Here is a 14,352-nt window from a genome sequence, read left to right as displayed (position 1 = left end):
TTGTTTTGAACTGCACAAGTGAAGCGTGCAGAGGAGAACTAATGAACTCCAGTCATTCTGAAGAGCTGCTAGATTGTTGTGGCTCAAACTCTGATGAACTTTTACATTATTAAAAAGCTGACTACTTCCAGAATGCCTAGGCAGCCTTGTAAACTTTCAAAGCAATTTAGGAAATGAAAAGTTCGTTTCGGATAAATAATTCTGTGCAGAACCAAAACATTTCAGACAGCATGTAGAACTTGCATATTCAAACAAGTTTTCATTTTAAAAACATTGGTCATGATAATAAAAATGCAAAATTTGTGAATGCTGATTATCCTAGGTATATAGCACAGTTTGATTAATGAGAACTTATGAGGGTAAAAATACTAAGTAATAAGGCTGGTTTTCACCTATGGCTTAGAGAATAATGCCTAACTTAGAAGTGGGCCTAGTAGTATGAACTAATATTTATGTAGTGCTTTGAATTTACAAGGTGTTTTGCACACAATATTTCATTTGAGCCTCATAATAATCTTTAAGATAAGTATTATAAGTATAATTTTCCCTCATTTAACAGAAGAGATCAAAGTTGAGAGAAGTTAAGGGAGTAAAATGCCTACAAACCGATTTTGCGGCTTTTTCCTTCCAGGAAAAGTAGATGAGTTTAAAAGCTTATAAATTTTTAAAGAGTTCTAAACTTTGGGGTTGAGAATAGCTACTTGTAATACTTGGTAGGTACTTAGGTCAAATAGTAAATATTAGAGGCAGGATCTGAACCCAGGTCTTCTTTATTCCATATCCAGTAATCTAGGCAATAATACATCAAGCTGTCTCTCTTTTAATAGTCTGAGAAGTGTCTAATTGGTGCAGATAATACATGCAGTACTGTCTAGCTATGAAAGGAGTGAGAGGGGAACAGATGCAGAGAGAGAAACAGTGAGAGACAGAAAGACAGGCATAGGAAGACACAGAGAAGAAAAGGAAAGGGAGATACAGAGGGAGAGGAGAGAGAGGAGAGAAAGAGACAGAGGGAGATTTTATTTACTGTTAGAGATGCAGAAGTCCTCAGAGTGAGATCCGAGAACTCTCAGGAGCCCCCAAGATCTTTTCAGGGGGTCCCTGAGGTCAAAACTATTTTCATAGTAATACTAAAATGTTATTTGCCTACTAAGACACTCCTTTCTTTACTAACTACATATCTGTGTGAGGCCAGATTTTCTTCAAATACTTTAAATGAAAGAGCATATAGTAACAGATTAAATGTAGAGGCAGACACAGAATCCAGCTGTCTTCTATTAAGGCAGACATTAAAGGAAGCTTGCAAAAATATGTCAAACAATGCCACTGTTCAAATAATTTCTTTTTGTTTTGGAAAACATAGCTATTTTCATTAAAAATGTTATCTATGAATTAAATAAGTATTTTAAAAATTTGTCAGTTTATCAGTTTCTAATATCTAAAAGAAAAGCTCTTTGTTTTTAAGAGTAAAAGGAGGTCTTGAGACCAAAAAGTTTGCAAACCTCTGGCATAAAAGATAGTGTAATGTACCTTGAGCTAGGAGGATTTGGCTTCAAATCTGTTCCTAACATTACCTACCTGTGTGATTGCTGGTGAGTTGCTGAACCTCAGGTAATTCTCTAAGATGTATCTACTAAGTTAGAGATGGGTTATCTAGCAGATGAAGTGGGGGAGCTAAGAGTTACCATTTTTCAGAACCCCCTCAGGTAGGCATTTTATTAAAAATGCTACCATGTGACTAAAATGACAAAAGGGGGAAATGACAAATGTTGGAGAGGATGTGGAAAAATTGAGACACTGACACACTGTTGGTGGAACTGTGAAATGATCCAACCATTTCGGAGAGCAATCTGGAATTATGCCCAAAGAGTTATAAAACTACACATACCCTTTGACCCAGCAATACCACTTTTAAGTGGTTTTGTTTCCTAAGGTGATCAGGGAAAAAGGGAAAGAACCTTTATGTTATACAATATTTATAGCAGATCTCTTTGTGGTGGCAAAGAACTGGAAATTGAGGGGATGCCCATCAGTTGGGGAATGGCTAAACAAGTTGTAGTATATGATTGTGACGTGTTAAAAGAAACGATGAGCTTGATGATCTTAGGAAAACATGAATAGACTTGCACAAAATAACGAAGAATGAAATGAACAGAATCAAGAGAACACTGTGTATGGTGACAGCAATACTGTTCGAAGAATAATCGTGAACGGCAAAGTTATTCTGAGTATCGTAAATACTCAAATCAACTACAAAGGACCTATGAAGAAAGATTCTATCTACCTCAGAGAAAGAAATGATAAATAGACATATACATAGTATGATTTTACATACATCTATATATGTGTCAAATGGTGGCCTTCTCTAATGCAGGGTAGGGAAGCAGGCAGGGAGACAATTCAGAACTCAAAATGTAACAAATATATATATATATATACACATATATAGATATATAAAATGTAAAAAATATATATACATACATAGATATAGATATAATTACTTCTTACAAATGCCACCACAACAACAGCTATTTTGTTAACTTGGAAAAAACAAACATCAAGGCAAGAGTTAGACACCATGACGGTGACGATACAGGTCAATTTTCCCCTGCAGAGCTAATTCTGTGCATACTTGCATATCTAACAAATCCTTCTGGAGGCTGACTGTGTCGACCTCAGATATGTCTATCATCTAACTCAGGGAGGAGATAACTAACTCAGCACCAGAGCTAAGGAAGGATGTTAGAGGTCATTTTTTGTCCCTTCATATATTTTTCCATGAAAGTCTGTCAGAGATAAATTTGGTTTCAATTAACCTAGAATTTCCTTAGTGCCAAAGAAAACAAACCCGAACAAAAAAAAAAAAAGAAAAACACATGATTAAATCCTCAATTAAGTTTTTCATGCAACAGTTAGCTGTGGGTATTGACCTTAATAAGAACAAGGACAGAGAAGATTTTCTCTTCAGCGTTAAGCCATTCAAAGTGGCAAAGATATATCTGACCCACACTAACAACAAAGTAAAATTCAAAATACTGCCTACTAATCACAGAATTTCCATAGGAAACTTGTACTATTTAACCCAGTTTATACTTGTACCAGGATATGTAAAAATGTAACAAAAGCCTCTAGGCAATGGACAACTTCTGGGGGGAGGGAACAAACATTTATTAATTGTTGTCTACTACCACTACTACTACTACTATTACTACTACTACCAGGCACTATGCTAAGCACTTTACAAATATTATCTCATTTGATCCTCATGATAACATTGTGAGGTTGGTGCTATTATTTATTTCCATTTTACAGTTGAAGAAACTGAGGCAGACAGAAGTTAAGTGACTTACCCAGTGTCACAGAGCTGGTTAGTATCTGAGGCCAAATTTGAACTCAGGTCTCCTTAATTCCAAGCTCAGTGTTCTATCCACTTCACCACCTAGCTTATAATACTATAATATAGTAACTTATAATGTGCAAAACTGTAAAGCAAACCAACTTTGAGATCCTTAATCTTCCTTTTCTTCTCTTTTTCCCTTCACTTTCATAAAACTGAGCTTTGTTGTTGTTCAGTCATGTCTGACTTTTCATGAGTCCATTTAGAGTTTTCTTGGCAAAGACACTGGAGTGGTTTGCCATTTCCTTCTCCAGCTCATTTTACCGATGAGGAAACTGAGGCAAACAGGGTTAAGTGACTTGCCCAGAGTTACTCAGCTATTAAGTGTCTGAGGCCGGATTTGAACTCAGGAAGATGAGTCTTCCTGACCCTCTATCCACTGTGCCAGTTAGCTGCTCCAAAGCTGTAGTTACCTTCCCCATTTAAAAAAAATCTACCAACAGAAGATAAATTGGACATTTTGATTATGTAAAATTAAAGTTTTTGTGCAAATGAAACCAAAATATTTAAAATGAGAGGGGAAACAGTTAACTGGGGAAATACTCTTCGCAGAAAATTTCTCTGATAAATATCTCATTTCCAAGATTTTTGGAAATGATTCAAATTTATAAGAATAAGATCCATTCCCCTATTGATAAATGATCAAATGATATGAGCAGGCAGTTTTCAAAGGAAGAAATACAAGCAACAAGACCATGTGAAAAAATGCTCCAAATTATCAAGTTAGAGAAAGGCAAATTAAAGTATATTTGCCTCATGTACCTAAACTTGATGAAAATGACAAATGTGGAAGGGAATGTGGAAAACCAGGCACCTTAATGCATTATTAATAAAGCTATGAATTGGACTAGATATTTTGAAAATCACTCTGGAACCATGCCTCCCCAAAAATCGCTATATTGCACATATCCTTTGACCTATTTCTAGACTTATGCCCCAAACAAATCAAAGAGAAAAAAGATTCATATGTATAAAATTATAGACAGCAGCTCTTTTTGGTGTAAAATGGGAATTGATTGACCTAATTGTGGCATTTGATGTAATGGAATACTATTATACTGTAAGAAATCAGGATAGAAATAATTTCAAAGAAATCTGAGAAAATTTGTATGAAGTGTTACAAAGAGGTAAGCAGAGCTGGGAGAACAATTTATAGAATAATAACAACATTATAAAAATGAACAATTTTAAGAACTCTGATCAATGCAATAACCAACCATAATTCCAAAGGACCAAAAATGAAACATTTTATCTACCTAAGAGACAGATGATGGACTCAAGAAGAAAAATAACTCATACATTTTAAGATATGGCTAATGAGGCTTATATGTACATATACACACACACACATATTTACATACATACACATATGTATGTATGCACATATATATACCCACACATATATATGTATCTATGTATGTATGTATACGTATACACACACATATATGCTATGAAAGTTTTATTTTTGTTTCAGTTGGTGGTGGGGATGTGGGAGGGAAAGAAAAATAAATGTGTGTTCATAGAAAAAAATTAAATTTTAAAATTCAGCAACAGAAAAAAAGATCTGAAAAACTCATTCACATTAAGGTATAACTAACTTATAAAGCTTAAAATGTGGCATATGCCAGGGATAGTTTGTATCTTAACAGAATATAAAGTGTATTTTCAAAGAAATACTTCTTGACTGGTAGAATTCCCTAAATCAGTCAACTAATGTCAAATTCTGCCTTTATATAAAGTCAACTCTAGTGTTATCTGGGTGCAATGCTAATTCATAGGCAAAAGTAGAGAAAAGGGATGATATTAACATGTTAAAATCACTCATCCAAAACTCGGCAAAACTCGGTTCGAGATTTCCCTTCATTTAGAAGCCGATGAGAATCCCTTAGCTCCAGAGTCCATGATATCCTCAGAATTTTCTTGCCAACACCATTACTTGGGAATCAACACTTCCACATCTCTAATTTCAAGCAACCAACTTAGGGGCAGCTAGGTGGCACAGTGAGTAGAGCACCAGTCCTGGAGTCAGGAGGACCTGAGTTCAAATCCAGCCTCAGACACTTAACACACGCACTAGCAGTGTGACCTTGGGCAAGTCACTTTACCCCAATTGCCCTGCCTTGCCCCCTCAAAAAAAAAAACAAAGAAAATAACTTAAATGGCAATATCTAGTACAGTGTCCAACCATGGTAGTTCCTCAATAAATATTGATTGATAATGATGAGGACATTTTACCTGTTTTGGGGGGGAAAAGGTCATGAATCCCATGCTGTATATTTTTGGGGCAAAAATTCAGCCTGCCCCCCTACTCCATTCCCATTAGTGAATGTACAGCATCAAAACAGTAACAGTTAAATTTGTATTTCAACTCCAAATCTTACCTCCTGGAACACACTGGAAACCATCACCCTGATATCCAGGCTTACACTGGCAAACAAAGGAGCCCGGAGAGTTGTAACAGAAAGCATCCGGATGACAACGATTTTGTTGGCATTCATCTACATCTGCAAAGTACAAGATCATAGATAAATCTGATTTCTCTTCATCATTCAGTTAGGCAGTCAGGTGGTGCACTGGATAGAGCAGTGAGCCTGGAGTCAGTTCAAATCCAACCTAAGACACTTACTAGTTGTGTGACTCTAGGTAAGTCACCTAACTTCTGTTTGCCTCAGTTTCCTCATCTGTAGAATGGGGATAATAATAGCACCTACCTCCCAGAATGCTGTAAAGATCAAATGAGGCAATATTTGTAAAGTGCTCAGGATTGTGCCTGGCACATAAGCATTAACAAATGCTTGTTCTCTTTTTTCTCTGCCCCTCCCCCAAACCCACTGCCTTACCAATGAAGCCTGAGTGAAATTATTCATTACAATGAAGGGGAAATATTTCTTGAGCAGGTTCTAGAACTCACTGCCTTAATTCTCAATATACAACATCTCTCTGATCTCCTAACAGGACTATATTTCAAGTATAAACTAAGATGACTTTCTTTAAGGAAATTGCTAAACCCAATTTACAAAGAAGATGAACAGGGAATGGGGAGATGACTTTTTTTTCTCTCAAAGAGTTTTCACTTTATAAAAGGACTCTTTTAATTATTACACTTCCACAGTGAATCTAAATGTTTATTTACTGATCAGTAGCTACTTAACAATGAGGCTCAAGGAACAAGAATTTCAACTGTTTGAGGCCACTTATAATTGGAGACCAATTTAGACATGAAGATGAAGTATCTCTGAAATGATCTTCTAAATCCATGAGTTCACTGTGTTTATTTGTTAGACTTTTTATTGATGTCTTTTGTTTTTTATGCCTTAATCATTTCCTAGTATGCCTCTAAACATCTATCCTTGAATTTAAATCTTTTGTGTAACAAAGCAAATCAGATAAACAGGATCTGTGGCAGAAAACTTCAGATCTGAATGCATTGTGGAATCACTTTTAAACAATCAATTTACTGGAAAGGTGCACTTGATGTTGTATATCAAGAGACTTGAGGCACTGTGCTCATATATCATTTTACTGAAGGTAACCTTTAAAGGAAACATTAAAGGTTTAAAATAGAGCAAAGTATAGATGCATAGGCCTTAAAGGGACCTTGAGTTCATCTGAGTGTCATCCTTAAGAATCCTAGTTTCCATTCATTTAATTTTAAATTTTATCTTGTGCTTCCGCTTTGAAAACAACAGCTACAAAAAAGACAACACACTTGCTGTTTATCTATTCATTTAGGTGGCATTCAAGATCCAAATACTACTTTGCATGAGGATAGATTCTCAACTGTTATACTCAAGGAAGGCAAATAAATAGGACACACACATTTCTTATCCTACGTAGTTAAAATAATAACTACTTTTGACTCTATAAAGGGTTGTCGGGTTGGGCAGAGAACTTACTGTCACCACGGAATTTTCCCACAGGAACGTAGGCTAAAATACATTGCTTTGTATTGGTTTTTATGCCCCAATTGAAGAAAGAAACAGAAGCTTCATGTACCTTGGCAGGCGTGCCCATCTCCTAAGAAGCCAGGCAAACAGGAACAGTGGTAGGAGGAGCCTCCAGTGTACACGCACTGTGCCCGCTGGGGGATGTCACAATCGTGGAGTCCAGTTGCACAGTGGTTGATAGGGCGATCATCAATAATAGCTGCAAGACAGATTTACAGAAGGTTCTAAATAAAATTTCCATTTAGGTAATAAACGACTCCATTTCCTATGGTTACTCATTTGCTAGAAATGGCCAATTCAATGTCAAGAATTTAAGAAGACTCTACAATGACATTTTCTTGCCCATATACAACAGATGGGGTCTCTGCTATAAAGGTTCACTTAAAAGTCACCAAAGGTTTGGAACTCAAAATCTTATAAAAGTGAATGTGGAAAACTAAAAATGAATAATTTTTTTAAAAAATCACCAAATGAAATTATATGGGCTGCTCATATGGAGAAAGAAATACGATAATAATAGTAATGGTATTTATAGAGACCTTTGAGGTTTACAAAGTACTTTACACATAGGATCTCATTTCATCTTCATAACCAACTCAGAGGTGATGCTATTATTATCCCTTTTACAGATGAGGAAGCTGAGGCAGACAAGAGGTTAAATGTCTTTCCCAGGATCACAGAGCTAGTAAGTATTTGAGACTAGATTTGAATCTGGGTATTCTTGAGTCTAGGCCTAATGTTCTATCTGTTGTGCATTTAACTGTCTACGCTTCCCTTGCTAGAGCCCAGGGAAGATGGAGCAAGAAGGCAGAAGGTCAGAAGAAGTGGTGTAACATAACAGAGAGAGCTTTCTGGATCCGCGGTAAGAAGGCTGGGGCTCAAATTGGGCTCCAAATCCAATGAATTCTGCTACTTACTACTTGTAAGACTTGGATAATTCGCCTAAATTTCCAGGCCTCAGTTACCTCATTTGTAAAAGAGGATGTTGTATTAGATGACCTCTAAAGTCCCTTTCATCTTTAAATCTATAGACCAGTGATAAGGAGGTAGTAAATTATAAGCTGTCTTTTGGCTTTGACATCAAAATAGGAATGTGGTTTAAAGATGAAAACAAAGGGCCCTCAGGTCAGATTTTTGGGATGTCTTGCAGCTCCAGGAACTACACAATTCCCAAAAATATCATTTGGCCTCTGTGGTCCCCATTACCACTCCATAAAACAAAGGACCAGGGTAAGATGTAGAATAAAGAAAATGGCACGAAAACTTCAGGCTAACCATTGTGCTGTAAGAAATGATGAAAGTGATAGTTTCAGAGAAACTTAGGAAGACTTATACGAACTGATACAAGATGAAGTAAGCAGAAGAACAATTTATACAATATTATAAAGACAACTTTGAAAGACTTAGAAACTCTGATAAATACAATGAGCAGCCACAATTCCAGAAGACTCATGATGAAACATACTGCCCACCTCCAGAAAGAGAGGTGATGAACTCAGAGTGCAAATTGAAGAATTTTTAAAAATGTGGCTAATAGGGGAATTTGTTTTGCCCAACTATACATGTTTATAATTTTTTTCTTGCTTTCTCAATGTATGTGTAGGGTAGTGGTAGGGGAGCTGGGAGAGAGAATGCAGATCTGAAAAGAAAAAAGAAAAAGAATACTTTAGGGCTAGTCCCAAAACTTTTTCTGTGACTCCTAAAGCAGGACTCTTAATCCTCCTCTTCAATGAACAGGGCCAAGCCACTTGAAACAAGATAAACAAAGATTAGATATACTTCCCTTTCTTTGGGAGCATTATAGGGCTTAAACAAATGGTCACTTAGATCAAAGTTCTTTGCCAAACAAGAGAATTACCAAAGAATTTGGGAACCAAAAGCCAACCTATAATGTTCAGCAGCTTGAGTCTTCAAAGTGAGAATGTGACCTACTTCCATGGGACCTAGAAGAATACAATTATTGTAGCCACAGTGGGCCTGCCTCTCTTCTTGCCCCCAAATTTACAGCTTTAAAATTCCTAGAGATGGTAAGGAATTTGGTCCAGGCAACTCCTCTAAAATAAATCTATCACTGATCAACTTTGCCAATGTAGTGAGTCTACAAAGGGAAAGAGGTTATGGAGTCCTAGTTGAAAAGGATTGTTGTTTGTATTTTGTTCTCGAAGAGGACCATGGCCTCAGGAAGGTGATGCCATGACTTGCAAGTAGATTGGATTTAAGTGAGGGAGAGTTGTGGAAAGTCACCAGCCTCACTTTCTTCTCTGTAGTCATCTGGGTTCAGGGCAAGATATAGATCAGGATGACTGGAGATGGCCCCGAGATGAATTGAAAAGGGACAGAGAGGGGAAAGGAATAAGCATTTATATAATGCCTACTATTTAGGCAGGCACTGTGCCAAGTATTTAACGAATACTCATTTGATCCACACAAGACTGCCAGATAGGTATTCTATTTTTATGTCAAAAAAATGGAAGAAAACCCAGTTTAAGTGACTTGGCCAGGGTCACACAACTAGTAAGTGTCTGAGGAGGGATTTGAACTCAATTCTTCCTGACTTCAGACCCAGCCCTCTCTACCTCACCTAAAGGACTTAGTCTTAGAGGGAGGACTGAGCCTTTCCTTATGTCCTCCTTCCTCCTTATCCTTTTATCATTAATGTTCATCCTTTTTCTAGGCTTGCTCAGCAAAATAAAGGGAAAAACTGGGGAGGGGGAGTGCTTGGGTAAAATAAGCACATACATTTAGGGATTTAGGACCAGAGGTGTGATTTCATTGATATAGGGAACTTCCTGTGGAGAAACTACCTGTACCAATGGAGGTCAGCAACTTCTCTGCAGATGAGAGGGTAAGTGATTTCCTTAGGGTTATGCAGCCAGTATTTGTCAAAAGTGGCCCATGAGCCCAGTTCTTCCTGACGCCAAGGGCAGCTCTTTCATCACTCTGCCACCTGGTCGCTCATACATAGACATAGACAGTGACTATTGTGTGGGCCAACTCTAAGAGGACTGAAAGACAGACATTTTTACAGTTGAGGAAGCATCCAAGTGAGATGGTCATTGGATGATCATCATACATGGAATGGAGACAAATATGGTAGCTTCTCTACAATCAAAAGTAGATGGGCCAAACGAATATGGGTAAAGCTGGTATGTGGCAGAGGCAGGACTTGAAAAATATCTTCATGGAATTCCAAAGTTTGAGAATTAGAAGGGACCTCCATGTCCATCTAGCCCAACCCATTATTGAAAGAAATCCCTACTATGACATGCGCAATGAGTAACAAGCCCATCCAGCTTCTGTTGAAGACCTCCAAAGAGAAGGAAGCTATCATCTTTCTAGGCAGCCCATTGTACTTTTGGATAGTGTTAATTTATAGATAGATTTTCCTAACATCAAGCCTAAATTAATCAAGCCTCTTAGTAATCTCTATGCATTGCTCCTGGTTCTATTCTTTGGCCAAACAACAAGTATAAGGCCTCTTCCACACAACAGACCTTCAAAACCTGAAAAGAGCTATTGTTTCCTCTTCTTTTCTCCAGACTAAATATTCCTTATTCTATCAACTGATCTTCATATGCTGTAGACTCAAGACTGTTCTCCTCCTGTAGAGGTTTCCCTCTTATAGAGGGAAACAGCTTCTCAACTTTACAGCTTCTCAGCATCCTTCTTAAACTGTTTTGCCCAAGGCTCGACACTATACTCATGCTTTGGAAGGTTTGCTTTTTCTCTTTTCTTGCGTTTCTTTGCATTGGAAAAGGAATATACTCCGACTTGGGGAAATCTAAGCCAGATTCTGTCAACCTGTAACCTTCCATGAGGGCAGGGACTGTGTCTTAAATATTCCAGAATCTAACATAGTTCTCTGTACACAATGAGCATTTTAAAAAATAGTTGTTGAATGAATGAACTTGTTTCTCCCTGTGAGTCTATCAAATCCCCGTCCCAATTTATGTTGCTCTCCCAAATTCTCCCTGTTTCTTTTTCTCTTCTCTCTCTCCCCTCAGGTTAGGGGCAGGGGAAATATGGAGAAAAAAAATTGAGAAAGAAAAGAAAGGGGTCTGAGAGAGAAGATGGGAGCTGAGTACTAAAAAAAGGCAGAGGGGCTAGAAAGAGGGTGAAAAGGGAGAAAAGATGAAGGAACCAACATAGGAGAGGGAGAAAGAGAAGAAACACAGAGCAAAAAAAAGGCACATGAGGGATGACAATCGCTGAAGAGGGAGGGGGAAATCTAGAAAAGGAGCCTCCTTTTTAAAATGTGGAAATAAAATTAATTAGAGTTTATGTACCATATGTCCTAATCAGTTAAAATGTTGAAAGTAAAATCACATATAACTTTGTGGAGGAGGGAAGAATACACTTTTTATTTGGATAGGGAGAATGGTAATTTTAAACATGAATCTTTTCTTAATGAAACTTTTTAGGCCCAAAGAGTGAGAGTATGTGGGTGCTGATGTCGCAAGAGAATAGGGTAGGAAACACAAGAGATAAACTTGCATCACCATCGTGGCTAAGGTTGGCTTAATTCCTACCCTCCCTCCCTCCAAGCACATTATGCAACTGATACTTTCAAATGAACCATAACAGTTCTGAGCTTTGCCATCAGTGAATAAAGAAAAGGGAATACTGATAGAAAATTCAAAGACAACACTAAAAAGCATCTATTTCTATAATAGAAAAAAACCAACACAAAAAGGTAAGTATACAGTGGAATGGAAAATATATGTGTATTTGTGTGTGTGTGTGTGTGTGTGTGTGTGTGTGTGTATAAATGTGTGTATGCATACACATGTACACACACATACACATATACATATGTGTATGTGCCATCTGCATATATCTACATACATCCCCATTATGTCATCTAAATAAAGCCCCAAGTACTGGAAAGTTAAAGACAGTCACCTTCGCAAATAACAGGCAGCATCTGATGTCCTCAACTCTGACTGCTCACTTCTTCACCCCTCCCCTGCTCAAACCCATCTTTTCTGATCTCATGTGAGAGTATTCCTACCTAAGGCTTGCAATCCAGCATGAACAATTTCACCAGTTAAGTGAAGGAAAAGTAAATTTTGCTGATAAATTACCTTAAAAGAGCTTTATATTGCTAGTTACCTTTCTTCTTAATGAATCCGAAGAGATCCACAAAAGTGGCTTAAAAAATAAAAAGGATAGGTGTAGCTAGGTGGCACAGTGAGTAGAGCACTGGCTCTGGACTCAGGAGGACCTGAGTTCAAATCTGACCTCAGTCGCTTGACACTTACTAGCTGTGTGACCTTGGGCAAGTCATTTAACCCCAATTGCCTTGCCTTCCCCCTCCAAAGTAAAATAAAAAAAGATGATTTGCTTGTGGTTGGGAAGAAGAGAGATGAGAGGTTGTAATTACTTCTGTTAATTTTTTTTAATTAAAGGACTAGTTTGAATAGACATTGCCTAAACCATTACATTACTAAGCTGATCAGAATGCCTTTTCTTCATGGACCACAAAAAAAAAATTACATATAGGATCACAACACTGATCTTTATTTATGACATGTGGTGTAACAAATACAATGCTGGGCTTACAGTCAGGAAAGATATGGGCTTCAATTTCACTTGAGACATTCGCCAACTGCATGACCCTGGGAAAGTCACTTAACTCCAGACCCTGGGAGTCACTTAACCCTTTCTAAAACTCAGCTTTCTCATCTAACATAATATAGAGATAATAATAGCATGTAACTCACAGGGACATTATGAAGATCAAATAAGATAACGAAAGCAAAGCACCTTGCAAACCTTAATGGTGCTATATAAATGTAAGTTACTACTAATGTAGTTATGCTTATACTATTATTATATTACACTATTATATGTATTTTTATATTATGCTATTATTACACTAGAGGAAACTAAGTACAGTCCTAAGTGTCTTAAGTGAGTCAAGGATAGGATCAGATCCAGAAACCAGACTGAGGCAACAAAGTCTTTGAGGTCCCTGCCTATATACAGTGTCAGCCTGGCCACAGTATACACCCAATATACAGAACACAGAATCATCGCACAAGTGGAATTTTCTCTCTCATTTAGATTTAAGTTTAACTGAACTGTGGGAGGGAAAAAAATCAAGAAAAATAAATCAATTTTTAAATACAAAAATAAAATTCACCAGAGCTAAAAAAATCTCAATTTTCTAAAAGAATACTGAGTAGAGAAAGGGAACAGCCCAGAAGCACAGATGTTTGGGTCTTGCTCAAAATGAGAACTGTCTGTTCCTTCCCGCCCCTGTGAAAGCATCTCACCTCGGGACCTCTGCAAAGCCTCATCCAGGGCTCCAAGACAGAACAAACATAAAGCATATCCGGGTTTGCCAAACAGTGGGGAAAGGACAAAGAGATGGTTCATGGACAGCATAAAAGGCTGAACTGTTTTAAATTTGGGAAGAAGCGCTGAGCTCAGATGTCATGTCCAGCACTCTTGCCCCTTTAGACCTGGAGACCTCCAGCAATCTTTGAACTAAAAATTCTTGGAACCAGTGAGATGAAGGATACCCATGGGAATAAAGTAAAAATCTTGAACCAATCTGGGCTCTCCTCCATGTCTCTCTCCTTCATCATCACCATTTAAACCATAATTAAATACCTAACAAATAAACAGCACCCAGCCCACTTCCCTCAATGACATTACAGAGACTTTGCTAGTCTCAAAACAACCCAGAAACCATAAAGGGAAGAGAATACATGAGATTCTTAAAATCTTACACTGATAACTTACCCACACACATGCCTTCATCAGAAAACTGGTAGCCCTCGATACACTCGCAACGGAAGGTTCCTGGGTGATTATTGCAGATGGCATTGCTTCCACAGGCTGTTGGCTGCTCTGAGCATTCATCAATATCTAAGAGAGATAAGAATTTAGAAGATTTCATTTTTTTTTGTCCAGTCCTGTGGTTGTATCAGTATAAGTAACAAATGTCCAGTACAGAATCTCTTTACCCACGAAAATCTGCAATTAATATGAAATTTATAG

At 37.5% G+C, this 14,352-nt stretch overlaps 1 protein-coding gene across 1 annotated transcript in view; it reads right to left on the bottom strand.

The window, feature by feature from the left end:
* The window catches only part of NID1 (nidogen 1), a 110,311-nt gene that overhangs the window by 36,573 nt on the left and 59,386 nt on the right, over positions 1–14,352 (bottom strand). Inside the window, exons 10-12 of the mRNA XM_036754231.1 lie at positions 14,095–14,220; positions 7,394–7,543; positions 5,779–5,901 (exon numbers count right to left, since the gene is read on the bottom strand). Coding sequence (XP_036610126.1) covers positions 5,779–5,901; positions 7,394–7,543; positions 14,095–14,220 — 399 coding nt within the window. The remainder of the gene's footprint in view (positions 1–5,778; positions 5,902–7,393; positions 7,544–14,094; positions 14,221–14,352) is intronic.

Source organism: Trichosurus vulpecula, chromosome 4 (assembly GCF_011100635.1).
Source record: "Trichosurus vulpecula isolate mTriVul1 chromosome 4, mTriVul1.pri, whole genome shotgun sequence".
In the NCBI taxonomy this organism is placed as follows: Eukaryota; Metazoa; Chordata; class Mammalia; order Diprotodontia; family Phalangeridae; genus Trichosurus; species Trichosurus vulpecula.
The sequence above is the reverse complement of the archived record's forward strand: the minus strand, read 5'-3'. Positions and strand labels throughout refer to the sequence as shown.